Here is a 27,526-nt window from a genome sequence, read left to right on the forward strand (position 1 = left end):
TCACTGATGTAATCCTAGGGATGAAGTGGTCACTGAAGATTGAGGAGACCAAGGTGTACTAGAAGTCTTTGACTATGGAGATACAGGTTGAGGGGTAGAAAGTGGTGCTGCGAGGGGATGTCAGCCTATACAGAACTGGTTTCACTCAAAACCATGGTCAAGACGATATAGGGAGCAGGACTTGGCTACTTGATAGAGCACAGAGCTTTCTTCTTCTATCAATGTCTGACTGTACTAGTATCTGGAGATCCAGAAGGATGAGATAGAGAGGTTCTTCAAAGAGATGATGGAGGCATGGATTATTAGACCCAGTGTGAGCCCCTTTTTCAACCTTTTTTTACTGGTGAAAAAGGATGACAACTGCAAGTTTTGCGTAGATTATAGAGTCCTAAATAAGGAAACTATGTTGGACAAGTTTCATACTCCCATGATTAATGAGGTGTTGGAAGAACTATTTGGAGCGGACATCTTCTCAGAGATTGACCTGAAATCAAGGTGCAACTAGATCAGAATGATGCTATGGAATGTGCAAAAGACAGCTTCCAGAACTCACAAGGGTCACTACGAGTTTTTAGTGATGCCTTTTAGCCCTACCAATGCCCCAGCCACTTTTCAATCCCTAAGGAATCAAGTTTTTCAACCATATCACAGAAAGTTTGTCTTAGTATTTTTTATGGCATCTTGATCTACAGTAGTACGAAGGCAAAGCATATCGGACGCCTAAGGACAATGTTGGAGATGTTGAGGGAGCACCGGTTGTATGTCAGCCTAAAGAAATGTTTGCTTGCGCAACTAAAGGTGGAGTACCTGAGACATGTGGTGAGTAAAGCAAGGGCGGCAGCAGACCAGTCCAATATTGAGGCTATGCTAGATAGGCCTTTAACCAAGAACCTGAGGGTACTGAGAGGATTCTTAGGCCTCACCTGGTACTACCGAAAGTTTGTGCAAGGGTATGACACAATAGCATGGCCACTGACTAAGCAGCTAAAGAATGACAGTTTCAAGTGGGGGGAGGTGGCAACGTAGGCTTTCGAGCAACTGAAGATGGCAATGACCAGTGTGTTAGTGTTAGCACTTTCTAACTTCAGTAGGCCATTTGTGGTGGAGTCTGATGCATTAAGATACAAATTGGGGGCAGTGTTCATGTAGGATCAGCGGCCTATTTCCTATTACAATCAGGTGCTCACAGCAAGGGCAAAACTCAAGTCTGTATATGAGTGGGAGCTGATGGCTGTTGTCTTGATTATTTAGAAGTGGTAACCTTATTTATTGGAAAGACATTTCCTAGTCAAGACAAATCAAAGGAGTCTAAAGTGTTTGTTAAGACAACGGATGATCACTAAGGAACATCAGCGATAGTTATCCAAGTTGTTTGGATATGATTTTGAGATCCAGTACTGATCGGGCTTAGAAAACAAAGTAATAGACGCCTTGTCCACGAGAATCGAGGAGCCTCGGTTAACAGCATTGTCAGTATCCATGATCTTAGATTGGGAAGCTTTGAAATAAGAGAGTAACCAGGATGATGGACTGAGGAAGATCAGAGATGATTTGCTACAAAATCTAAACAATCATCCTGGTTACATACTAAAAGGAGTCTAGTTGCTACATCAGGGGAGATTCATTCTACTAAGGGAATTAGGATAAATCCCCAAGCTGTTATAGGAATTTCATGCCAATGCATTTGGAAGACATTTAGGAGCTTAGAAAACCTACAATAAGTTGTCAGCATAATTATACTGGGTTGGGATACGCCGTGATGTAGAGGATTGGGTAGCTAGATGCGATGTGTGCCAAAGTCATAAGTACTTAGTCATAAAGTCGGCAGAGTTACTACAGCCCCTACCCCCACCGGAGAGGGTTTAGGAGGATGTGACGATGGATTTCATCAAGTTGCCACGATCGAAGGGGTTTTTGGTGAAACTAATAGTAGTGGATCATCTAAGAGAATATGCACACTTCATCCCTCAGAAGCACCCTTACACCAAGATCACTGTGGCAACTATTTTCAAACGAGAGGTGGTGCGCTTGCATGGATTTACATAATCCATTGTGCTAGACAAAGATAGGATGTTCCTTAGGCAGTTCTGGAGGGAGTTATTTCGTTTACAGAGGACAATCCAAAAGATAACTACAACCTACCACCCCTAGATAGATGGCTAGATAGAAGCAAACAATAGAAGTCTAGAGACCTATTTGAGATGCTTTGTATTATACACATCAAAGAGTTGGGCAAGCTGAATTGCTTAGGCCGAATATTAGTACAACGGCTCATACCTTTCAATAGCACAGGCCAACCCTTCAAGATTCTCTATGGGAGAGATCCACATCATTTGCTTCATTACAGGCAAAGCACTACACCAGTGTCCAATGTAAAATAGTACTTAAAAGCAAGGTTGTGAAAATCGGACCGGACAAAGAACCGGAAGGAGAGGTTCAAGGTTCGAATCGGATGATGTAATAAATACTAATATTATTAAAAATTTATAACATTAATAGAATAATTATGTGAATTTAACATCAAATAATATAATTCTAAGAATTTAAATTATATAATTTTAATAAATTATCTCTCAATATAATTAAATTAAATTGAAATGATGAATATATTATAATATAATTGTAATTTATAAAATATTTAGTTAATTATATTATATTTATGAATATCTAATAATTTAACTATAATTAATTTTTATATTTCATTATAATTATAATAAATGAGATTCTTATAATATACATTATAAAATATTTTTAAAAAATGTAATGAAGTAAAATATATTATTTATATTTTATTTATCATTATTTTTTTTTTTTTGAAACCGGCCGGTTCTTTCAAACCCGGACCGGTTCACCGGTTGAACCGCCGGTTCAGGCCGGTTCTCTGCGAAGCCGGTTTTTGAACTGGACCGGATCGGACAACTGGCCAGTTCACGGTTGAACCGGTTGAATAGGCCGGTCCGGTCCGGTTTTTAAAACCTGGCTTAAAAGAGAGGGACAGAGTATTATTTGAGCCCAAGGAACATTTGTTGAAAGCCCAGCAAATCATGAAAAGGAAGTTTGATGACATGATAGAAAACTTTAAGCCAGTAGACATGGTTTAGCTAGAATTAAGATCCTACAGACAAAAGGCGCTAGCCAGGAGGAGGAATGAGAAATTATCTCCACGGTAGTTTGGGCTTTATGAAGTCTTGGAGCGCATTGGAGCAATAGTCCATCGATTAAGGCTACAACCTTCATCAGCTTTGCACCTAATCTTTCATGTCTCACAGTTGAGGAAGGTGACAGGAGAGCACACACCATCGTCACTACCCCGACTTGATAGATGACATGGAAGTCATTTTAGAACCCCTATAAGTAGCAGGTGTGCGCGGAGGAGAGATGGACAAAAGAGGTGTTAATCAAGTAGAAAGATCAGCCAGAGCACGATGCCACATGGGAGCCATACGAAACGATCAGGAAATAATTCCCAACCTTCCACCTTGAGGATAAGGTGTGACTTTTTTTGGTGGGGGGGAGTATTGTTACATGCGGGAGTCACTCGCCCGGTTCAAGAGAACCGAACCCAGCACCAATGCTGGGTGGGACTTGGGAGCAAGCAGAGCAGGAACGGGGGGAGGGGGTCGGGCCCCCTTGTGGGGCCAAGGAAAGATCTAATTCAATATATAAGAAAGAGAAATGGAGGGAGAGATATTTGGAAGGTTTTAATTATAATTGGGGGAGATTTATTTAGCAAAGAGATCCCAATCAAATTCAAATTGAGGTGGGTATCAATTAAGGAAAGGAGCTTGTTTAGGAGGGAAATTTGGAAGCCTATTTAGCGCTAATCATACATATTATGTCTTGATTTGTGTTTTGTTGTAGTTTCATTTCTTTGAGGGGTTCCTAACAGCATCTAGGTTGATTGGGAGAGCCGATCTCTCTCTCTAATTGTAGATCATATATATCTTGCTTTCATATTAAAATTATAATCCAAAATCAGCCATCATTCTTAAATTTCTACAGTTTTTCTATTGTTCTATCGCTGTTTTCACTTCAAGGCATCTCAGATTGTTTCTTGGTCCAAATTCAAGAAGAATATGAAGGTTGTCTTCTTATCATATAACTATGATCATGAACTTTCTCAAGGTTCTCAAAAACCTTCGAACAGTTCACATTCTGTTGATACCTATACCACGAATTTTTATCAATTTCTTCCATAGACAGGAATTATTGAATCGCCAGCCTAGCTCATTTCTTATTACATTGAAGGCCTCCACCTTCAATTTCAAGATGTGTTGAACATGTTTGATCCCATCTCCATAGTTAAAGCACACCAACACGCATTACAAGCGAGCAACAATTCAATAAGCATCCATTTATTCTGCTAGAGGGGCAGTATCACCAGTCCCTACAGTGCCATCTTTACAGCAACTATTGTCACTCTGGCCTCTGCACCAGCGACATTAGCACAATTCCATCCTCAAGGACCACTTAAACGTTTAATTTTGACTTTCTAGAAAGTATGTGGAGTGTCTCAAAAGCAACTCTTGTGCCTTGATGACATCTACAAATTGTATTCTTGATTTGACAGTTTTATGATGTTGCTGAAGCTTTGCACGAAGAATTCATTGAGGGATGTCGGTCCTCATCCAATGCCAAGCCAAACTTTTCTCTGTCCACACCTGCCAACAAGTACTGGCAACAAACTTCCTTCTTCCACTCCACCTATACAATTACAAGCAAGTTTTGCACCTTCATCATTAATTCAAGTTACAAAAAAGATTTTTTAGAGACCCCCATTGAGAAATTGGGTTTGGAGGTGCAACCACATCCTCAACTATACAAATTAGCATGGCTAAATAAGGGCATGGAAGTTATGATCTCACCTTGCTCTCGCCTTGCATCTTTACGCCTAAAATTAATTTGTTGGGCTGTGATGCATCAAAAACCGAGCTGGAGGTGGATGCTTCCAAAATTGCAGGCATTCAAAAATGGCCAAGACCTTGCAAACACATGAGCATCCGCAATTCTAAGGTGGTAATTCTAGCACCAGACTCAGCCCATATTATGTAGTTTATAGTTTTGCTCCTCAAGGGCATGTGGATCTACTGCCTCTTTCCAATTTGGTTCATTCGCATGGTACAACTCATACATGTCAATGGCCCAAAATAGAGCATGTCATGGCACATGGTGCAGCGCAGCGCACCCTCAACATCATTTGCTTAGCACTGTGACCATGTTCAAAATAACGCACACTATTTGTGCCATACAGGAGATATAGTGCAAAGCATGAAACCCACGTGGCATGTGCTTTTTTTGCTTTAAATTTAAAATTAATATTTATATTTATGTTTATTAATTTATCATTTATTTAATAATAAAACACTACTGCCATTACATGTAAATGTTTTAATTTCTAAACAAGATGATATAAGTTATTTATTAAATATCTTTTACCTTTCATCAAATTAGTTGATGCAATATTTGTGTTATTTATTATTTACCATTTTATTCACACATTATAAAGTAAGGTAAAAACTTTTGACAATAGGCTTGCTTATAAGCATTCGAAAGAATGTCAGATATAGTTCAAACCACAAAAAAAGATACTATATGAAAATATGTAATAATGGCAAATGAAGATAATAATAATTGAATGACATTTATTTTTGTAGCAAATGAAGAGGATTATTAATTATGAGATGATATTGATGAAGGAAATATGGCATTGTTTTTGACATTTGATGATGATGATGATGACGACGACAAGACTAGGAATAGTAGTTTAATTTCCCTTAAAATAAATAAACTTGAAAAAATGGTTACAATGTTTTGAATTCTGAGTGATTGAGATAATGATTAGTTAAACTTAAACATCATTTTGGATATTTATATTATCATGATGATTAATATTTTTATTTAATAACATTTCATATTAATATATATATTTATTTATAATTATTTAATATTATGATGCTATGGCTCCATAGAGAACTTTACATTATGTAACATCTACCAACATGATCAATGACCTATAGTAGATTCATCAACAAACTCAAGAAAATCTTATGACTTACATGGCAAATTATGAGATAATTGTGAATGAGGAATGTCAGCATTTGGAATTTGACATGAGCAAACTCTTTTGGGAAGTTCTAACCAAGCAATGATTTTCTCCTCATGAGTACAAAAAATTGGTGGTTCAAAAAATTAGTCTTGTTAAAATTCTCGAGAAGATCAATCACAATGCTTGAAGCCTCTAGCTGCCTTCAAGTTTAAATACCTCAAACAACTTCAATATCAAGCACCTTATCCCTTATATTGCTAATAAGGTCTCCGACTACCACTTTCCAATTTGAGGGCAAGTCGCATCCCCCATTGGGACTGATGATGCATCCAGCAAAAGCTACAGCTACAGTAATTTAATAAGAATGGGCTTCTTTTGTAATTCTAGTTAAGACCCTTTTATATATATAAGAGGATTGTTGGAGGTTTTTTTTTTGTCGGTGGATGGGGGTTTCTATCTTGTTCCCTTATTTTCAAGAAATAAAGAAAAGCATGACCTTCTCATTTGGCTGCAGAATTTGCTTCTTGTTGCCTCTCCGATGTGGTGATTGAAGGGTCTGATTGAGTTATGCTTCACGACATGTTTTAAAATTGCGCAATAAGAGGCGTGCCTCAGCGCAATTGCACCAATTTGAGCCTCAAAGCTTACGCCTTTTAATTAGAATATGAGGCGTACGCCTCAATTTAACAGAGATGCACCTCGCCTCATTTCTACGAGGCAGAACACCTCTTTAAATTATATTAAAAAAAAAAAACTAAACCTAATATTTAGACATTTGCTACTTCGACTTCGTCGTCATTTCGAAGTCGTGCCCTGCCTCATCTCGAAGGCATTCGCTGCTTCGACATCGACTTCACCTCTTGCTTCGACTTCGACGTCGACTTGGCTACCTTGACTTGACTTTACCTCTTCAAAGTCATCTTCTTCTTCACATGCCTTTGACCACATGCCTTCGACCGCAAGTTGGGCTACGACTTCAACTGCTTCGACATCAACCGCGCCTTCTTATTCTTTTTCCTGCAACTCATTTTTCTTTTGTGCATCCCTCCTTGACTCGTCAGCTCTCCGCCTTCCTATTCTTCTTCGCGGTTAGAGTTCGACATAAGCACAGAGGGAGTATGGCACCGTAGGTAAAATTTTATTTGGTTTTTGGCTATGTTGACTCTAGATTCCAAATGTGGTCAACAAATATATGTCTAGAGGTTTAGAAGATCTTTTTCATATGCATTCTAAGTTGGATTTTCATTCTCTTAGAGGTATTCTCATATCCCATTTAAGCTTTGTAGATGATTTCATAATATTTTCTAATGGTTCTTTAATTAGTATTAAAATACTTATGAGTTTTTTTAATAATTTTGAAGATATCAGTGGTCTTAACTTGAATAAGACTAAATGTTGTTTCAGTTCTTCTAAGATTATTTCTAACTGTTGTTTCAATTCTTCTTCGAAGACCATATAAATATATGAGTTATTTTTAAAGAAACTTTTGGACAGAGCTTCACTTAATGAGTACTTGCATTTTTATTTTTTTTTACTTATTTTTCTTCAATTCAAAATGTCTTGATTCTTATCCTGTCAAAGCATAATTATGGGAAGTTGGGAATATCTTTGTCATCATCCATTAAGTCATTATTTTTGTGCCTAATTTAGGGTAACCTTCGAGATTATTTGAACAATTGTATTTGTTCTTTAGCATGCATGTGAATATTTTGCCCCTCCAAATAGAATTTTGGTGAAATTTTGTGTTGTAATTGTAATAGGGCCCTTCTATGTATTGAGTGCATGCTTTATATGAGTTTTCTTAATATAGAATAAGTGAAGCATTATGTTTAGGGGTTTGATATATTGCAATAATATATTCATCTCATAAAAGATGATCAAAAGTAGAGATAAAGCTACATCGGGTCATAGGAAAGATCCAACATGAAAATATAGCACTCAGGTGGATGTAGGAGGTAGTGAGAAAATATATGTATATCTGAAATGTAATTACTGTGACAAAGTTGTGAAGGGTGGTGTGACTAGGATGAAGGAGCACCTTTTAGGGTCCCACAAGAATGTTACTCTATGCTCTAAAATGTCTGATATAGTCAGGGGGGAGATAAAGACATACATTTATAAGTCTATCACGTTAAAGCATCTTACACAAAAATAGTTTGAGGACAGAGTTGATGTTAGTTCCTATTATGGGAGCGAGCATAGCGGTAGGGATTCATCTTCTACGATGAATCCCATATCTTCTAGGGGTACAAGGGTTCCCATGGATCATTACATGGTGCAAACATCAGAGGATATGCCTCCTACTACCTAGAGGATGGCCCTAGAGAATGCTAAGGAGGGATGAAAAAGAGTATGCAATGATCTAAGAAGATTCTTCTATGAAAATGCAATCCCATTTAATGTTGCAACATCGTATGTATATTACAACATGATTCGGTCAGTTGGATCATTTGGGAGACGATTCAAACCTCCAATCATGTATGATTTGAGAACATGGATTTTGAAGTAGTTGAATAATACTGAGAAAAGCATTGAAAAAATTAAAAGGATTTAGGGTCAAACAGGTGTAACTATTATGTCAGATGGTTGGTCATATATATGAAGAATAGAAGTTTAATCAACATTTTGATTAATAATCATTATGGTACTATATTTTTTAGGTTAATTGAAGCATCTGATCAGATCAAGGATGCTGAGTACATATTTAGATTATTAGACAGCGTTGTTGAGGAGGTTGTGAATATTTAGTAGTACAAGTGGTAATAGATAATGCCAGTGCTTACAAGGCTGCAGGGAAAAAACTTATGGAGAAAATGAAATATTTATTTTGGATCTCATGTGTTTCACATTGCATAGATCTCATTATTGATAAGTTTGGGGAAGCTTCCTCAACACAAGAATGCACTTACCAAAGCAAAGAACATAACTAAGTTTATTTACAACCATTATTTAGTATTGGCACTCATGAGAAAATTTTCAAAGAAAAAAATAAGGCTAGCAATAACAAGATTTGTCACCACTTACTTAACATTGCAGAGTATGTTGGATGCTAGACAACCTTTGGAGTCTATGTTTATCTCGACACAGTGGTTGAGTTGTGCATGGGCAAAGAAAGCTGAGGGAAAAGAGGTTAGAAAATTATTTTCAATGATAGGTTTTGGCAAAGTCTCTTATACGTCATCATAACCACTAGACCTTTAGTACAAGTTTTAAGGATGGTGGATGCAGAGAAGAAGTCTGCTATGAGTTTCATCTACAATGCTATGTATGAAGCTAAGAAAATGATTGCCTGCAACTTAGGGGCGAAAAGGAAAGCTATAAGAAAATTTGGAATATTATTGATGATAGGTGGGAGCTACAGCTTCAACGACATTTGTATGCAGCAGTCTATTACTTAAACCCTCAATATCAATATGCAAAGAATAAGTCTACAAATCTTAAAATAATGTTGGGATTGTATCATTGTATGGATCGACTAATAGGTGCTGCAACTGAAAGATCAAATGCTGAAATGCAATTGATACATTTTAGGAATAAAAAGAGTTTTTTTGGATTACAACAAGCAAATGACACTATTTCTAAATGATCTACAGGTAATTTCATTTGTTGTTTTAATCATTTATTTAAAAGTTGTTCTTTGAGAACTGATTATACTCATTTATGTAAATCTTAGTTGAGTGTTGGATTCAGTATGGTGATGGCACTTCAGAATTGTAGCGTTTTGCTGTGAAAGTTTTGGGAATAACATGTTCTTCATCTAGCTGTGAATAAAATTGGAGTACCTACAACCAAGTGCATACAAAGAAGAGAAATCATTTGTCAACATTGAGGATGAATTCACTAGTGTACATTATATACAATAGGAGACTAAGAGATAGAAACTTGAGGAAAAATGAGTTAAAGGATGACGAAGATCATTTGCTCTGTGAGAATATGGCATATGTGATGAGTAGTTTGTATATGATAAAATGGAAGTGATTTTGTCTGAATTACGAGAGGAAGATTTAAATGTTGATTTCCACCACAACTCAAGAATAAATCAAAAAAGGTATATAAATAACATAATTTCCTTAGACTTTACTTTTATTAATGTATTACTCATCCTGATATTATTCAAAAATATTTAGGGAAGATGAAGATAATTGATATTGAAGGAGCTGATTGGAAGACATTGGACTCCATAGGAGGGAGGAAGAGGAGAGAGTAGCTCACCATAACGATGATTCAAATGAAGACTCTCTTAGCGATGAGAGTGCTGATGACTTCTGATTTGTTATGTCATTGCTATTTATTTTTTGAATTACATGTTAATGAAAAGGATAAAATGATTTGGGAAAGATAGAACTTTGAGTTGAATTATATTTTATGGTCTTATTATTGTGATGTTTGAATTTCATTTTAATTTCAAACAATTTATTACTTGACACTTCATATCTTAGGCTTTTTTATGTTTTATATTATTAGATTACTCATTAGTATATAAAAAATTTATCATTTTATCTTTACCCATTTTTTTTATTTTGAGGCTTACGTCTCAAAACGCCTTGATACCCAAATATACAATTTTAAACCTTGCTTCACAGTATAGAAAACTGCATCAGAATATCATTAAATTATAATTAAATGTTTTTTAAATTTTAAAAAGGAAAATTAAATTATTTCAAGTTAGCTTGGAATCAAATTAATTTGATTCAAGCCAGCTCAAAATCAGATCAATTTAATCCTTGAGTTGATTTTGAGTTAGGACTATATCAGATCGAAATCTAATTGTTCTCCCACTTAAATTTCGTATATCATCCCTGGATCCCACATTTGAAAACCCTGATATGCTGAGTAAAACTTAAAAATAAATTTGTAATGTGAAAGTTGTGTAACAAGGCTTGATTGAAATTTGATGATAGAGTAACTTATATAATGAAGATAAAAAATTAATACTATGTTAATCATTGAAATAACAACATAGTTGATTAATCTTTTAACAAAATGGATTTTCCCATCCAAAATTAATAAAAGAATATAAAAATCTTACCTATCTGCTTTGTAAGAACCTCAAGAAGCTTCAAGTTTGATAAAAAAAAAAATTAAAAAAATTATCAAATTGGTCCAACCTCGAGAAGCTTCAAGTTTGATAAAAAAAAAATTAGAAAAAATAATCAAATTGGTCCCAAGATTAATTAGGGTGTGCACATTTTAAACTCAAAATTTTCGTAATCTCCAATTTGCTCACTCAACATATCACCTATGTTGCACCGATACTCCTATTTATGAAGGCATGTTGTATCCGATACACCGATACACGGATACGCCTCCGATACGCCACCGATACGTGTCGGATACACCAAAGCCGTATCCAATTAAAATACTATTTAATTTCAAAAGGAGCTATGATTGTTTTCTTAATTTTTATGTATGATTTATAAATTATAATGACGTGTTCGCGCCGTACCTGTATCCTATATTTTTAAGAATTGACGTGTCCCGTATCCGTATCGTGTCGTATCCGTGTCGCCGTATTCGTATCGGTGCAACATAGCATATCACATAATCAGATTGTGGGACCAAAAGAATCATATTGAAAAAACAAAAGAGCTAAGCTTTGATGAGTTAAGTGACCAAATTAGAGAATATTTTAAGGTCATGATGAACACAGCCTTAGTGCTCATGGATGAATAAGCTAAGGTGAAGTTCGCCCCTGACTATTGTCTTTTGCCAAATAAATGAAAATCAGATCATCAATATGCAGTCATCTAACATTATCAACGCTTTTTTCCCCATCGCTCAATCTTTCAAGCATTCAAAGAAAACATAAAACTACTTGGATGAAACTAATATGATTTATAACAAATCAAAATGTAATGATCTTTTTCCTCAGAAAAAATATAATAAGAATTTATACGTTCTTAACTAATATGCACAAGAAAAAACTGGACATTGGCCTTAAGTTTCAGTCCAAACCTGTATGGAATGTGTTGGTGAGTTGAAGAATCTCTGTACTTTTTGGCAAGACCAAAGTCAAGAATATACACCTTAGGCAAACGTAAGGAGGGAAATTAATAAGATTGATAACAAGTACTAAAAGAAGAAATATACAAGGCCAACTCCATGGATACCTGATTTGCACGTCTTCCCAATCCCATTAGAAAATTATCAGGTTTTATATCCCGATGCAGAAAGGATTTCCCGTGAATGTATTCCACACGGTTCATCTAGCAAAATGTCAGAGAACTATTAGTACAAACCAGTTAAACAACACCATAAAACAAAAAAGACAGAGAAAGTGCATGCAACTATATACCATCTGATCAGCTAGCATAAGAACGGTCTTCAATGAAAGCTTTCTACTGCAAAAATTAAAAAGATCTTCGAGGCTTGGTCCCAACAAATCCATCACAAGCACATTGTAGTCACCTTCTACTCCGAACCATCTTATATTTGGAACACCAGCTACAAAAATCAGAAGAGAAGATCAGCACCAGAGAATTGCAAAAGTTTGAAATTAAACCAGTGTAAATTGAACACTTACTTCCTCCTTGCAAAATCTTGTAGAGCTTTGACTCATACAGCAACTGAGGGTGTTTGGTTTTAATATTTTCCTGAAATGTAGATGTTCGAAGTGATCATTTTATCCAGAAACAAATATGGACTTTATCAACCATATAATTTTAAAAATTCATTTTTTTCCTTTTCAATGATCACGACTATCAACTCATGGATTCGTTAAAGGACTAAAATTTCAATCATGAAAAATTAAATACTTATTTATGGAAGAAGAAATAAATTGTCAATGCTGATAGAAAAAAGGATGCAACTGGAGCTTCAAAAGAGCTATGATCTTTCAGCAAGGCATTTTATTAATATTGGTAGTATCCTAGCTCTCTTTTTTTCCGTCAGTCTCAAGTCAATCAAGAAGGTCGAAGTTATGAGTGTACTTTTCCTCGTATAATGTTCAAGTTATGCAGATCACATATATAAACGTGGAACATAAAGTAAAGTTTGCAAAGAAAAAACAAAAAATCAGCAGCTGTAATTCACAAAAACATATAAAATTTGAAAGCCTGGACAGTCATTTCTCTTTTAGGGGATGTTTGATTATAAGAATTAAGAGCATACAGCATTTCTTTCCCTTGTATTCCAACTTTTTTTTTATGTTTGATTTGAAGAAATAGACAAGTAAAATTTTTTCGGGATTTGAAATCCTAAAGCCCTTGGCTCATGATTTCAAATGAATCCATTGACACCATAATTAATCTGATCTAACTCCAAATAAGCTCAAATTAAGCACTTAAAATATAATTGAAATTTTCTGGCAACTAGATGAAGCAAAGAGGCACTTTTACTAGATCAAAATATCATGACTTTTACATCATATCCACATATATTGTTTTCATACAATAATCATTTAATGAAACATGTCATGATTATTTGACAAGTTTTACGCTGGTTGTCGACTACCTAACACAACCCCCATCACTTTTCTCATCTGGGATTGGGGACCTAGCAACAACAGTGTTTACCCTGGTATTTTTTTTGTTTTTTTTTTGTTTTTTTTTAATGATATTCTTCTTGTTAATAAGACTAGAGAGGGAGTTGAAGGTACATTTGAATTATGGATGTCAACCTTAGAGTCTAAAGGTTTTCGTTGGAGTAAATCTAAAACTAAACTTATGGAGTGTAATTTTAGTAGTAATAGATCTAGTTGGGGGAATGTGACTTTGGGCAATCAAGTCCTCAATAAGAGTACACATTTTAGATATCTTGAGTCTATTGTTTAGAGTGATGGTGAAATAGATGGGTATATTATTACTAGAATTCAAGTTGGATGGTTGAAGTGAAGGAATACACCAAGCTTATTAACTGATAGAAAAGTCTCATCTCAAACTTAAGGGAAAATTCTATAAGATGGTGGTGAGACCTACAATGTTTTATGGTGCAAAATGTTGGCCATTAAAAGAGAAGCATAATATTAAGTTAAGTGTTGCAGAGATGAGGATGCTTAGGTAGATGAGTGGCTTTACTCTTAAAGACAGTATACGAAATGAGCATATAAGTGAAATGATTGGAGCAGCTCTAATGGAAGATAATATTAGAGAGAGTTACCTTAGATGGTTTGGTCACATAAAATGGTGGCCTTTCGATGACCCAATTAGGAAAGTAGATGTATTATATTTGGCTTATATTAAGAAATGTAAAGGTAGACCTAAAAAGAGTTGGTTATAAATATTAGAAATGACATTTCTTTATTAGATTTAAATGAGAATTTGACTCTTAACATAATACAATAGAGAAAAAGGATTCATGTAGCCGACCCCACGTAGTGGGATAAAGGTTTGATATTGTTGTTTGTTGTTGTTGTAACCATTTAATGAAACAAACTTAAACAACATTAGGTGATAATTTTTCAACAAATATAATGATATATTCAATAACAATATTCAATTATTCAAAAACTAAAAAAATAAGAAATATAAATAATGAATTGATAAAAAATACTTTAAAATCAAGAATAGTTGTGAAATTGAGTGGCCAGCTAGAGGCCAAGTGGTGGATAGCATTGAACGTAAGAGAGTGTGAAGGTGAGGCATTAAGAAGAAGCTTGTAAGTAAGAAGCTACTACACTAATAACTTAAGTGTAGAAGAAAACTAACATATTAAATACCATGAATATAAGAAACACCAAGAATTGACTAGCAATAGCAGAAGAGAATAGATAAACAATGAGCAATGATTAAACAACTATGAGAAATAGTGAGGAGAAGCAAACAATAGATGCTAAACCAAACCATAAAATTTAAACAAGGATTTAATTCTAAGTCGAAGTTGAACACGCAGGGCTACAACACGACATGGCAAAACGGCGCAAAATGCATGCTTTACTATGAGCTTACGCTTCACAAGTGATGTGCAAGGATAGTGCATCACTTCACTTCACTCCTGAAACACACTTTTAATAAATGTGATGTCTACCACTAAATATAAAATTATGAAATGCATAAGAAAAGGAAATTTTTTTATAACTTAATTATATTTACAATACATTAATATTCAATGAAAATTAGTTTGTGTGAGACAGAATAATTCTTGAGTATACAGAATGCAGACTAAAACCAAAACCTACAGAAAAACTTAAATTTCTCTGAGAAACGATTAAATTTTAAAGACTGGACTGACTACACACATGCAGCTTGCATAGCAGCCCAAGGAAGGCTAGTAGCCCCTTTAAGGGGCAACTCGAATGCTTTTAAAATATTGTCCTAACGATATTTTTTTGTGAATAATTCTTATAAATGTGTTTTAAGAAAATCGCCATTCAAAACTCAGAGGAGCCAAAATTTACTCAAATAACAGATAAATTTATCAATGACTAGAGTGCAACTTCTGGGAGAACTGAACAAAATTTATGAACAAGTATTCTCAGAAGGCTTGATTTTGAGGGTGGCAGCACATAGTGACTGCTACTTCATTCAAATTATTTTATTAAAAACTGCAGAATGTACCATCAAGCACATAGATTTAAGGCAATGCAACTGGCCATGAAACTCCATATTAAAACACATTTAACACTAACGCCGGCCATGCAATAAATTAATTCAAAAGATATGGGACAGCAAAAATATAGTTCGGACCAATCAACCCACCAGTTTAATCGCAACCTCCTCATTCGTCTGCAAATTAGTGCCTGTAAAGAAGCACAAAGCACCAACAATCAAGAACCCCAACAAAAAACAAAATTTTAACCATAATTTCAAAAAGGAACTCTTATATATACCTAAGTAGATCTCCCCAAAGGAGCCGCTCCCGATCTTGCGACCAAGCCGGAATTTATTACCCACACGAGGCTCCATCAAAAATACGAATCTTCTCCGACAAATTCAAGCCTTAATAAAAAGTCTCCTTTCACGTCGAGAAAGCTACCGATCGACCTGAGACAGGACCACCGAAACTCGAATCCCAAACCATCGCGGTTACTAGATTAACCAGTAAATTACATAAACCAATGCGTGGTTAAATATTTTGCACAGCATGAAAAATGGAAAAGTTGATTCCTTTCTGTTAAGCCTAGGGTTTGTCTCGAATTGAATGCAAGGGAAGAAGAAAATTGGGGAGGAGGAGCGGTCGTCGCATCGTTTCTTCCCGCATGCGGTTGTAGAATCTGGACTCGTTGAGCGTTTTGCCGTAACAGCTAAAATATCTCCGGATGTTTTGAAGAAATTTAGACGAAAAAAAAAAAGCGAAAAGATCTCGAACTGGGCGTCTTTTTGCAACTTTTTCTTGCAAAAACGGCTAAAGGTCCGACTTTGCTGAACCAGTCCAGAGTCCGAACGTCGTTTACTGATTGGACATGAGGTAGAGAAATAATGGAATAGTTTCGGGTCTTGACCTAATTATTTGGTTTGGTGGTTGATGAAAAGAATGAAACTGGCAGCTAAGGTGGTTGGGAAGATGCCTATGTGATACATTCATTTAGGTTTATGGTTGTTACTAAAATTCAGGAGAAATTTTGAGTCACATATGTTGATCAAAATTATTTTAAATCAAATGTTATTAGAAGATAAAATTATTTTTTTTTTTAATTTAAAATCAAAATTTCAACCAAAGATTTATCATCCAAAATTATTTTACTAAATAACCTAAAGTAAATTATAGTGCAATAAAATAAATTAAAAACAAATAAGAGTACGAAAATCAGATTTATAGTGGTTCAGTTGAAATCGACCTATGTCTACTCTTCAAAGGTCTACTTATTTGGGTATTATATTAAAAGTGACTCGTATTTAGGACACATCTAGGTGGAGAAGCATTTCTCCCTTAGCCAAGCGGAGAATGATATAAAGACTTCAAATCTCTATCCTTCTGCCTCCCAAACTAGCGGAGTGTTGTCCCTCCTTTAGCTACTCGCTCCTACTGAGATGTCGATCTCTTCTTTCGCCTCCAAGCTCGACGAAGATACAGTCCCTCTTTTAGCTCCTCGCTTCGGCGAAGATGTTGATCTCTCATTTCACCTCCCGTCCATATGAAGATGTCGATCCCTAGCCTCCTCGGCTAGCTAGTCTTTCACACCAAATACTCTTCTTCATAAAGCTCTCCAAGAGCTCCACCAAAACACAATAAGAGAACCCAAGGTACTGGCTAGTCAGAGCAATCATGAATCCTCTCACACCTCTTGACTATCTCAAGACAAATTCCCTCTCTCAACCTCACCTCCTCTCCCTCCCTTGTAAAGTGGGCATTCTCCAAGCTCTCTCCCAAGAAGAAAAGGTCTATGACTGCTCAAGCTCTATATCCCTCAAAACATATGATATGTTTATATGGGCTATCAAAAAATCAATTGCTCTAATTATATAGTATGACTCACAAATCATATAGTGCAATCATCTTATAGAATGCATAGTCATTTAATATGATTAGTTATCAAATCTTAGATCATCCAAGATGAACCAAGGTTAGTCCAACGAGTTCTCAGGTGAATCAGACTATACATTATTTGTATCACACAATATGATTATTGATAATGATTATATCCTAATTTGATTCTTTAATCTATAGGATTAAATTAGGAAATTTTAATTAATATTTGTACAATATGTTCAGTTTAAATTTCAAAATTCAAATTGACATAAATTTAGATAATATAAAATCGATGGCGATCTTGTATCAAAATAGTTAATCGTCATGTACGATTTAACAGTGGTACAGCATAAATAATTATATTAATTTAAATAATCTCATTTAATTAAATATTTGAATAGTTCTTACAATATAATTTGGATAGGACAACTCGATTAATATAAAATTTTAAATATTCAATTTTACTCTCCATTGTATATGTGTGCACAGTTATCTAGTCAACATACACCTAATATAAAAAATGACTTAAGAAAAATAAAAAGTACATAATTTATTATACACAGACTGACTTATACACTAATGATATACCATAGATTGCTTTAATTAATTATTAATTTAATAACTTATTTTAATTTTTGTATTATTATATTTAAAAGAGTAGATATTGTATTTAAATATAAAAGAGTAGATATTATAACATATTCTACTCCACAGTAAAGTGGTTGGCTATTTAAGTATACTTTTTTGAGTCTTGATTCTTCAAAGATACTCGATGTATGATGTATATGAAATAATTAGTGACACTTACAACATCAATGATTGGGCTCACTGGACCTCTTGTGAGAGCACACCTGCAACATTAATTAAGGGTTAATTTTGGAAACCCAAGTGGGTTTTGGTCTCACCTTATATTGTTGGGTGACTATTGATATTCAAGCATTCAAATCATATATGACCTAGCTTTTTTAAATTCATAGCAAATAACATTAGTAAAAAATTTATTTGACTTTGTGTTTTTACCTTGTTGTTTGTCAAAGTGGTGCTTCTACTTGTGTTTTAGTAATCTTTTGAATTTACTAGTCATTAGTGTTATGTCCTTGTTTCCATCTGAACCAAAATCTATGCTATCCATATTATCAGCTATGAGTGCTATTGCCTTCTGCTTTTTGTTCGATTGCATATGTATGTCTTTGACTCAACTTTTGCTCGTAGGAAATCGAGCCAAGTAGATTATCAATAGAATAAGAATTTAAATCTTTTGATTTAGAAATAACAATAATTTTTGCATCTCAAGATTCAGATAAACAACATGAAATTTAATTAACTTTTTAAGATTAGAAATTTCCTTACCCACAACATGTAATGAGGTAATAATTTTTATAAACCTAATATACATGTTAGAAATTGATTCACTAGGTTGCATGTGAAAAATATCTATTCACACAATAATAAATTCAGTATTTATTATTTTACTTTGTTAGTTCTTTCATATGTTATACAAAGTCTATCACAAATGTCTTTACTAGTAATACAAATTGAAACATAAATGTAATCCTCGAATTTTAAAGCACATAAAAATAATTAATTATTTATGATTAAATTATGCTAAATCACAATCTTGTATGGAACATTCAATAAAGTAAATCTCTATTTTAACTCCATTCAAAATTATATATAAATGATACAAAATACTCATGTTGAATCATATGTCACATACAAAAATTGATCGATTGCCAAAAAAGTGGACATACAAATCTTCCAAAAATCAAAAGAGATGTTATAAAAAAGTGGTGGTCATGTAATAGAATACTTTATGACTTCCAAAGTGTGCCATGTTAACTCAAGTTGTCAAACAAAAAAAGTGGTAATCATGTTCTAATACTATTTGAAAGTACTTATGATACACTAAGATTGATGAATTGATATTTTAAAAAAATTACTTAAGAAAAAAAATGAGATATGTGAAAGCATTTAAGAGAATAAATATTTCAAACCAAAATCAAAAGTAAATATTTTTTTAAACTTTTAGAAGACAAAATTATTTTTTTGGTTTTAATTTCAAACCAAAATTTCAACAAGAGATTTATCAACCAAAATTTTTTCACAAAGATAATCAAATGTAAACCATAGTGTAGTAAAATGCATCACAAGAATATAAATAGTATAAAAATTAGATTTATAACAACTTGTTCAAAATCAACCTACGCCCACTCCCCAAAGATTATCCTCTCTGGGTGTTGCATCGAAATTGACTATCTTTTAGCACATAGCTAGCAACAGGTCGTTCTTCCTTAACCAAATGGAGAATGACCTTTATAGACTCTGAACTATCGGCCTGGCGGAGATATTATCTCTACTTTAGCTCATCGCTTCGATGGAGATGTCGATATCTACTTTAGCTCCTCGCTTCGATGGAGATGTCGATCCCTCCTTTCGCCTCTAAACCCGGAGGAGATGTCGTTCCTCCTTTAGCTCCTTGCTTTGGCAGAAATGTTGATTCCTCCTTTCATCTCCTGACTCGACGAAAAAATCGATCCCTCCTTTCACCTCTCGACATAGCAGAGATGTTTATCCCTTCCTTTCACCTCGCGACTCAACACATCTGTCAATTTATAACCTCCTTGGATAGGGAGTGTTTTGCACCAAAGACACATTATCATGTGGCTCCTCTCTAAGAGCTCCACCAAAACACAACAGGAGGACCCATGAACTAGGCTAGTATGAGAAACTGTGTGAATCCCCTCACACTCCTTGACTCTCTCAAGGCAAAATTCTTATCTTTCACCTCCTCTATCTCCCTTATGAAGTATACACTCTCCAAACTCTCTCTCATGAAGAAAATGTTTATGACGGGTCAAGCTTTTTATCCCTCATGACATATGATGAGTTTTTAAATTGGGATATCATAAAACCCTAATTTCAATTTTTAATTGCTTTGATTGTACAATATAATTCACAGATAATACAATACAATTTGTTTACTTCTATCAAATATCATCTTATATATTGAACAAATGTTCAGTACTAATAATTATATCGAGAAATATATAGTATAGGACGAACCAAACTTCATCTAACAAATTCTCAGGTGAATTGGACTATACAATATTTGTCTTGTACAATACGATAATTAATGATTATTAAATCTTGATTTAATTCTTTAATCTATGGGATTAAATTATGTAATTTTAATTAATGTTAATGCAATATAAACTTGGTTGTATAGTACGATCATTTCAAATTTTAAAATTTAAATGACTAATTTAGAAAAAATAGATTCAACAGTGGGGTTTTATCAAAATAGTTGATCATTTTATATGATTTTGTAGTCATAAACTATGAATAGTTATATCATAATTTTATTAATATCATTTAATTAAATATTAAAATTAATTCTATTTGAATAGATTGTACAATATGATTTGGATCGTAAAGTGTGATTAATATAAACATTCAGATATTAAATTTTACTCCTTATATATGTGTTTATATGATTGTTTAACAAACATACACCTAAAATAAAAAAAATGACTTAAGAAAAAAAAATTACAAACTCTAAAAATATAAACTGACTTATACTCTGATGCTACACTATCTTGAGTCTTGATTCTTCAATGTTACTTGATGTATGCTCTGCTTGAAATAATTAGTGACACACATGAAAAATATATAGTATATGAAGTTGAAATAAAAGAATACTCATCCAATAATATTTTTAATTATCAATATAAGGTCGGGTTCCTAGATTGCAACACCATTGTTAGGGGATGGAGGACAAAGGGGCAATTATCGTGTGACGGTGGTCGGAGGGATAGAAGTCAAGTGAAACTGGTGAGAGGGACCATATTTGATGTATGGGACACTATGGTCTTAGGGACCAATGGTTGAGAGACAAAGGTCGAAGGAGCTGTATCCGAGCGAGTAAGGCTAAAGGGATTGTTGTTAGGCGATAAAGGTTAAAAGGACCAAAGTTAGCAGGTGACAAATATTAGAGGGATCGTAGTTAATAGGTAATGGAGGTCAAAAGCACTATAGTTGGTAGGTGAAAGAGGTCAAAAGGATCTTAGTGAGGTAAATGAGGTTAAATGGATTGTTTTCAGGAATAGAGGTCAAAGAGATTGTAGTTGGGCAATGGTAGTCAGTAAAAAATAGTCAGATGATAGTACGTAGTTAATGGGTGAGTGGTAAAAAATGATCATAGTAAGGTGAATGAGGTCGAAGGGACCATTATAAGGAAATGAAGGTCAAAGGGAATATAATAGGGTTGTAAAAAAACATAGCATTCAATGAGCTACTTGTTGCTCTGCTTGATAAAAGCTTGTTTATACTTGTTTGATAAGTTAAACGAATGAGCTTAAACATTTTTGAAAAATACTCAATAGCTAGATAAACAAGCTTGAATATTTTGTTGTTCGCTTTATTTTTTTCATGAACAATATTGTTTAAAGCTCATAAGCATGCTCATTAAGAAGCTCGATTAAAGCTCATTTAAAGCTTTATTATAGCTTGATTATGCCTTTTTTAATTAAAAATAAATATTATACCTTATTTGACTAATAAGGTGACTAAGTCTCAACTTATTTAACTAATTTTTAATAAATATTATTAAAAAATCTCATTTTTCAACATCCCGCCAAACCTACCCGCCTCTTTCTCTCCTCCGTTTCTCCTGGAGAAAACTTGAAGAAAAATCTTTGTCGACATAATTAAATTTTTAGGTTTTTTGAAGCCCTTTATTTAAGTTTTGTCAAAGCACTTGGTAAGTGTCTTTGGAAACCATTGTGGCGCGTTTCCGAACCAGCGGTTTCGCCCCGTCATCCGCGGCCTCGCCCCGCGGCCCTCGCGCGTCGCCTGTACCGCGACGGCGCGGTTGAACGCCCGAACCCAGAACGGCAGAACCCTAGCGCAGCCGGGATGCGGGTCAATTCGGGTCAACCCGGCAACCCAGTCAGGTCGGGTCCGGGTTGAAATGTCCGACCCGTTTGCAAAAACGGGTCGGGTTCGGGTTGACCCGTTTAGATCTAGGTCGGGTCGTGTTCGACCCGAACCCGACGGGTTGACCCGAATTGACACCCCTACTTAAGATTAACTGCATTGGTGAAAATGTTGATTTATCTTTTTATTGTGAATTTAATTCATGTTTGCATCAAGTTATAAAAAGATTTTTCTTCATTATTAAAGAATTTTTTTAAATACCAATTCACCACTCTCTTGGTTAGCCTTGGGACTAGTTCTTTAGGATTTAACACCTCTCAAAAACTTTCAAGTGGTATCAGAGCAAGATTCAAAAACAAAGTTTTTGAAAACTTTTGAAAATAGATCAATGGTTAACTTTGAAAATCATAATATTGCGGAAGGATATTTAATCATGCAGCCACCTTTTTTTGAAAATATTTCTTTTGATTTTGAAAAATTTGCATGTCTACTTTCTTGAAATTAATTGATTATTGAATGTGGCATATGACTCAAATTGATTATTATGTACTATTATGTATTATAGACGGAGTCAAAACTAATATTTCTTTTAATGAATGGGGTAGAATAAAACAAATCAATGTCCAATTGAATGCAAAATGCTTGAATTATTTTTTTAGTGCTTTAAATTTTAAATATTATATGTTAATATCCACATGCATTACTGATAAGGAAGTTTAGAATAAATTACACATTATATATGAATGTACTTGTGAAGTCAAGCAATCCAGGTTGAGTACTTTAATACATGATTATGAATTACTTTGTATAAAATTTTATGAGACTATTCTAGACATGTATGCTAAATTTATTCAAATAATGACATCATTACACGCCTTAGGTAAAGAACTTTCAAATTTTAAAATAGTCAATAAAATTCTATTTTGTCTACTTGATAAGTTTGATGTCAAAGTTGTTGTTATTTATGAATAAAAAATTTTGAATGAATATTCTATTGATAATTTGATTGGCTCGCTCATTGCCAAAGAATAAAGTTTGGGTCAAAGATGTTTAGATGCATGCGAAACAATAGTGCTAAAAGCTGAAGAGATGGATAATAATGACTTAGTGGATAATGAGAGCAAGGACATAGACTTAATAATAAGCAAATTTCAAAATTTACTGAAGCATAAACATCATCATCAATAAAATTGGAATAAATATAAAAATGATAAAAATGCTAAGATTTCTTCTGACATTATTTATTTTGGGTGTAAGAAATCTGGACATATAAAAATGAATGTCCTAATTTAAAAAAAGCAAATTACAATAAAAGACAAATGTTAAAAAGCAAAAAAAATGTCCTAGACAGACATACTTTCTGAATCATTTGACTAGGAGCAAGATAATAAGGTATAAAGTGTTATTTGTGTTGTAGTTAATGCATGCATATATGTTCTTTATTTTGTTTTGTTCGTTAGAAATATTTTCTATGTTATTTTTTATATTTTTATTTGAAATTATTTTATTTTATTTTCCATATAGATTTTTTTGTGATTTATCTCTAATCAATCCATACAAATCACATTTCACATTGTATTTGTATAAGAGAATCAAATCACTACTCTCAATTTTCTTTATGAAAAATTTACCTCTTTTTTCCTAAAAATTTTAAGCAAGTTTTGATTGATTTTTCTAAATTATTAAAGGAAAAAAATTCATGATTATGTCTCTCCTTCTCAGACTATTGCACTTTTTGAATAAAAACTATATTAATTTAAATTTGAACTTTTGAAACTAAATCTTTTTTATCATCATATATTTCTTCTATCTCATAGGAATCTTTTACAAACTAATGAATCTATTTTATAATTTTCTTAATCAAACTGTTCGTTTTTATCATTGGATCGGGTTTGCTTTGAGTCTTTAAAAATTATAAGGAAGCAAAATTATAAAAATGAAAAGAAGCACAAAATGAGTCCAAAATAAAAGGATATGTAATTTACACCAAAATTGAAAGATGTATAAATGTGTATCAAAATCAAAAGATACGTAAAGTGGGCATAAAACTTATAAAGAGATTCAAAATGAGCCCATAATAAGTTAACTTTTTTTTGTATTTTTAAAATTTAGAAAACTCATGTGTCTAAATAATACTTTCAATACTTGAGTTTGAAAATCATGATTTCTGACTCACCATTTTTACATTGATATTCAATTTGATATATTAAATGAAAGAAAATTGAAAAAAAAATTTCTTCTTTAATTATTTTTTTGAATTAGATTTTTGTTTAAAAAAATACTTTAAACTATAAGGAGCATGAGCTTGGGTTGATAAAATTCAAATTTTTAACATTTCTAGATCTTAGTACGATAAATTCATTTCTTATAATATTTTTGAATAAAATGAAAAGGTAATTTTCTCATTTTAAAAAAAAATTTGTTGAAATTAATTGATTCTTCTTAAATATTAGCACCACGTTCACCTGATCAAAGTCTGTTATGTGTGTTCCATTTTGTTTTTTATGTGTTTCCCTTCTTTTTGGTAATGTCAAAGGGAGAAGATGTGTTTGATTGGTTATATTTGTGTTTAAGCTACATATGTTCATCTTATATTTGCTTTAGTTTATATGTTGTTTTAGGTTTTAAAAGTTTTTTGTTTTTGTTTGTTTCCTTGTAAAAAAAAAGAAACTTTTTTATTTCCCCTAAATTTTATTGTTATCTAGTGAGGGGGAGATTAGGATTTTTTTTTTAAATTTGTAAATTCAACCAGTTATGTTTGCCGTTATAAAAATGAGAGAGATTGTTGCAACTCGAGCTCCTGAGTTTATATTTTTTATGATAATAAATATTATGGCTCACATCATATCCTTATATCTAGTTGTATTTGTAATATATATTTGATTGTGTGTGTACTAATTTTTCAAGAATGTCATGCACCATCCAACGAAGATTCAAGGCTCAAGATTGGGTAGAATAAGTTATGCTATAAAGATTTTTTATAATTTTCATTGGTATATTTTTTATTTCTTAAGTCAAGTCCTGTAATGGTGTATGCTAGTTTAGTGACCATGCAGACACACTAAGGTGGAGTGAGATTGAGTCAAAACTAGAAATTTAATTTTTGAACTAATCATATTATATGATTTATCTTGTACTATACAATCAGTTCATCTAATGAATCGCACTGGACAATTAGTTACGATAATAAAAAATAGTCATCAATCATAATTTAGACAAGATTTTAAATTTCATATTTTGTTCTAATCGTCCAAGACGATCTATAAAAATCATGCATAAATTAATCTTGTGATTAGTTAATCAAATCTATTTAATTTTGATATTCTGATTATATTATATGATATGGATCATATTGTATGATCAATAGAGATGAATTTTGATGGTCCTATGTTTCATCCTAGATGAACTACATTTCGAGTGAATTAATCTTCCCGGACGATCTTAATATCGTATTGGACAATCTGTACAAATTTAAACTGATCATGCTAGACTATTCAGAGATCATCCAGGACTATCAAGTCAAATTCTATACATCATACTGGACAATCCCTCGATTGTGCTGGATGCTCTTTCTATATAGAATTGAATTTTTAGGGTTTTGAAGCCCTCTATTTAAGCTTTGTCAAGACACTTGGTAAGTGTCTTTGGCAGTCATTATGCTTTTGCTCTTCTAGAGAAAATTTGAAGAAAGAATTTAAAAAGGAGTAAGGAAAGGGTGGAGAGAAGATCCTTGGTGGGAGTTTCAAGGGAGTGTAGATTTCATTTCACACGGTTGCTACGACAAGTTTTCACCTTAATACCATCGGATTCAAGAGTCATCTTGAGGGAAGCTTTGGGAAGAAGAATATCTCTTTGGTGTCAAAGGACACGGCTACTCCGCTATACTGGGGAAGGTAGAAGTGATTTTGTAAGGGCTTATCCGCCTAGTTGTGGGGACTAAAGAAGAGTCACTAAAGATTTAGTGCAATAATCGGAGGGTGCCTCCGTGGAGTGGATGTATATCATGTTGGACCAAACCACTATGAATATGGTGTGTTATTTCATTTTATTATTTCCACATTTATTTTTCTTGCGATTAACTACGTAGATGAAAATATTGATTTATCTTTTTATTGTGAATTTAATTCATTTATAAATCAAGTTATAATTTTTTTTTCTTCATCATTAATTTTTTTTTTAAAATACTAACTCACCCCCTCTTGGTTAGCCTCTAGACTAGTTCTTTAGGGTTTAACAATCCTCATGAACTTTCAGAGTCAACCAAAACATCTATCCTATGCTTTGGGTATCATCTTGGGGCAAGCCAAGTTCATGTTGGTGAAGTCCACACACATCTTTCCTATCACCTCTTAAGCCATGACTACATTGAAATCCAATCTAGGTACCAAATTTCTCTAATAAAATAAGCCTCTACCAATTTATGCACCTCTTCTCTGATGGGTCCAATGAGTGTAGTAGCTATCTCATGTGGTCTATCCTAGTCCAGCAGACTACCACATGCGTTTTCCCTAACGAACCTACAGGCTCCACTACCGCCTATTACCTTTTTCTGTTTTTAGCAGATTATGCTTAGTATGGTTTTATTTTCTTTTAACAAAGTTATTACCAGTATAGATAGGAGAAGGGGCACTATAGAGAAGATTAGAATTGAATTACAGAAATCTAAAAGTATCAAACCCCTACTTCGTTCTTTCTTCGCCTCCTTATTCTACTTCTTCTTTCTTTCTAAATGCTAACCCTCTGATTCTTCCTCTTCCTTGCTCGAATCCTCTGTTTTTCTTGTGTTTTCTGCAGGTATTCCTGGTTCCACACCATATTGGTATCAGAGCTCGGCTCAGAACAGTAATGGCGGAAGGAAGTGAGCGTTCCGCGGTGGAGGACGATAGAAGCTTAGACGCTCTGTGGAATGCTCAGACGAGCATAGCGCGACAACTTGAAGTACTCACCAATGAGTTCACTCGGTTTTCAACAGAAATGCGGACGGAGATTCGCTCGCTGAAAACTCACCGGATGTTACCAACGGGAGTTCGAACTGTGACACCGGCACCAGTTCCAGTCCATCGGCAAATAAACCACCGGCGACCTATTACGACAGATCCAATCGGATCTGATTCAGAGCATGAAACCGAACTTCAACATTTGGGAGCATCTGATTCAGAGGATGATGAACGACATCAGTTCTACGAACCCCCACGGCGA

At 33.8% G+C, this 27,526-nt stretch overlaps 1 protein-coding gene across 2 annotated transcripts in view; it reads right to left on the reverse strand.

Moving 5' to 3' along the window:
* The window catches only part of LOC110107894 (casein kinase 1-like protein 2), a 29,248-nt gene extending 12,860 nt beyond the window's left edge, over window positions 1–16,388 (reverse strand). Inside the window, exons 1-6 of one of the 2 annotated variants that reach the window (XM_020838334.2) lie at window positions 15,813–16,387; window positions 15,682–15,722; window positions 12,570–12,639; window positions 12,342–12,490; window positions 12,157–12,252; window positions 12,002–12,072 (exon numbers count right to left, since the gene is read on the reverse strand). In XM_020838334.2, coding sequence (XP_020693993.1) covers window positions 12,002–12,072; window positions 12,157–12,252; window positions 12,342–12,490; window positions 12,570–12,639; window positions 15,682–15,722; window positions 15,813–15,888 — 503 coding nt within the window. In that variant the 5' untranslated portion in view covers window positions 15,889–16,387. Of the gene's footprint in view, window positions 1–12,001; window positions 12,073–12,156; window positions 12,253–12,341; window positions 12,491–12,569; window positions 12,640–15,681; window positions 15,723–15,812 lie in introns of both variants that reach the window. The other variant, XM_020838335.2, reaches the window with a different exon arrangement.
* Between the last annotated feature and the right edge of the window lie 11,138 nt (window positions 16,389–27,526).

This window comes from Dendrobium catenatum, unplaced genomic scaffold (genome assembly GCF_001605985.2).
Source record: "Dendrobium catenatum unplaced genomic scaffold, ASM160598v2 fragScaff_scaffold_488, whole genome shotgun sequence".
In the NCBI taxonomy this organism is placed as follows: Eukaryota; Viridiplantae; Streptophyta; class Magnoliopsida; order Asparagales; family Orchidaceae; genus Dendrobium; species Dendrobium catenatum.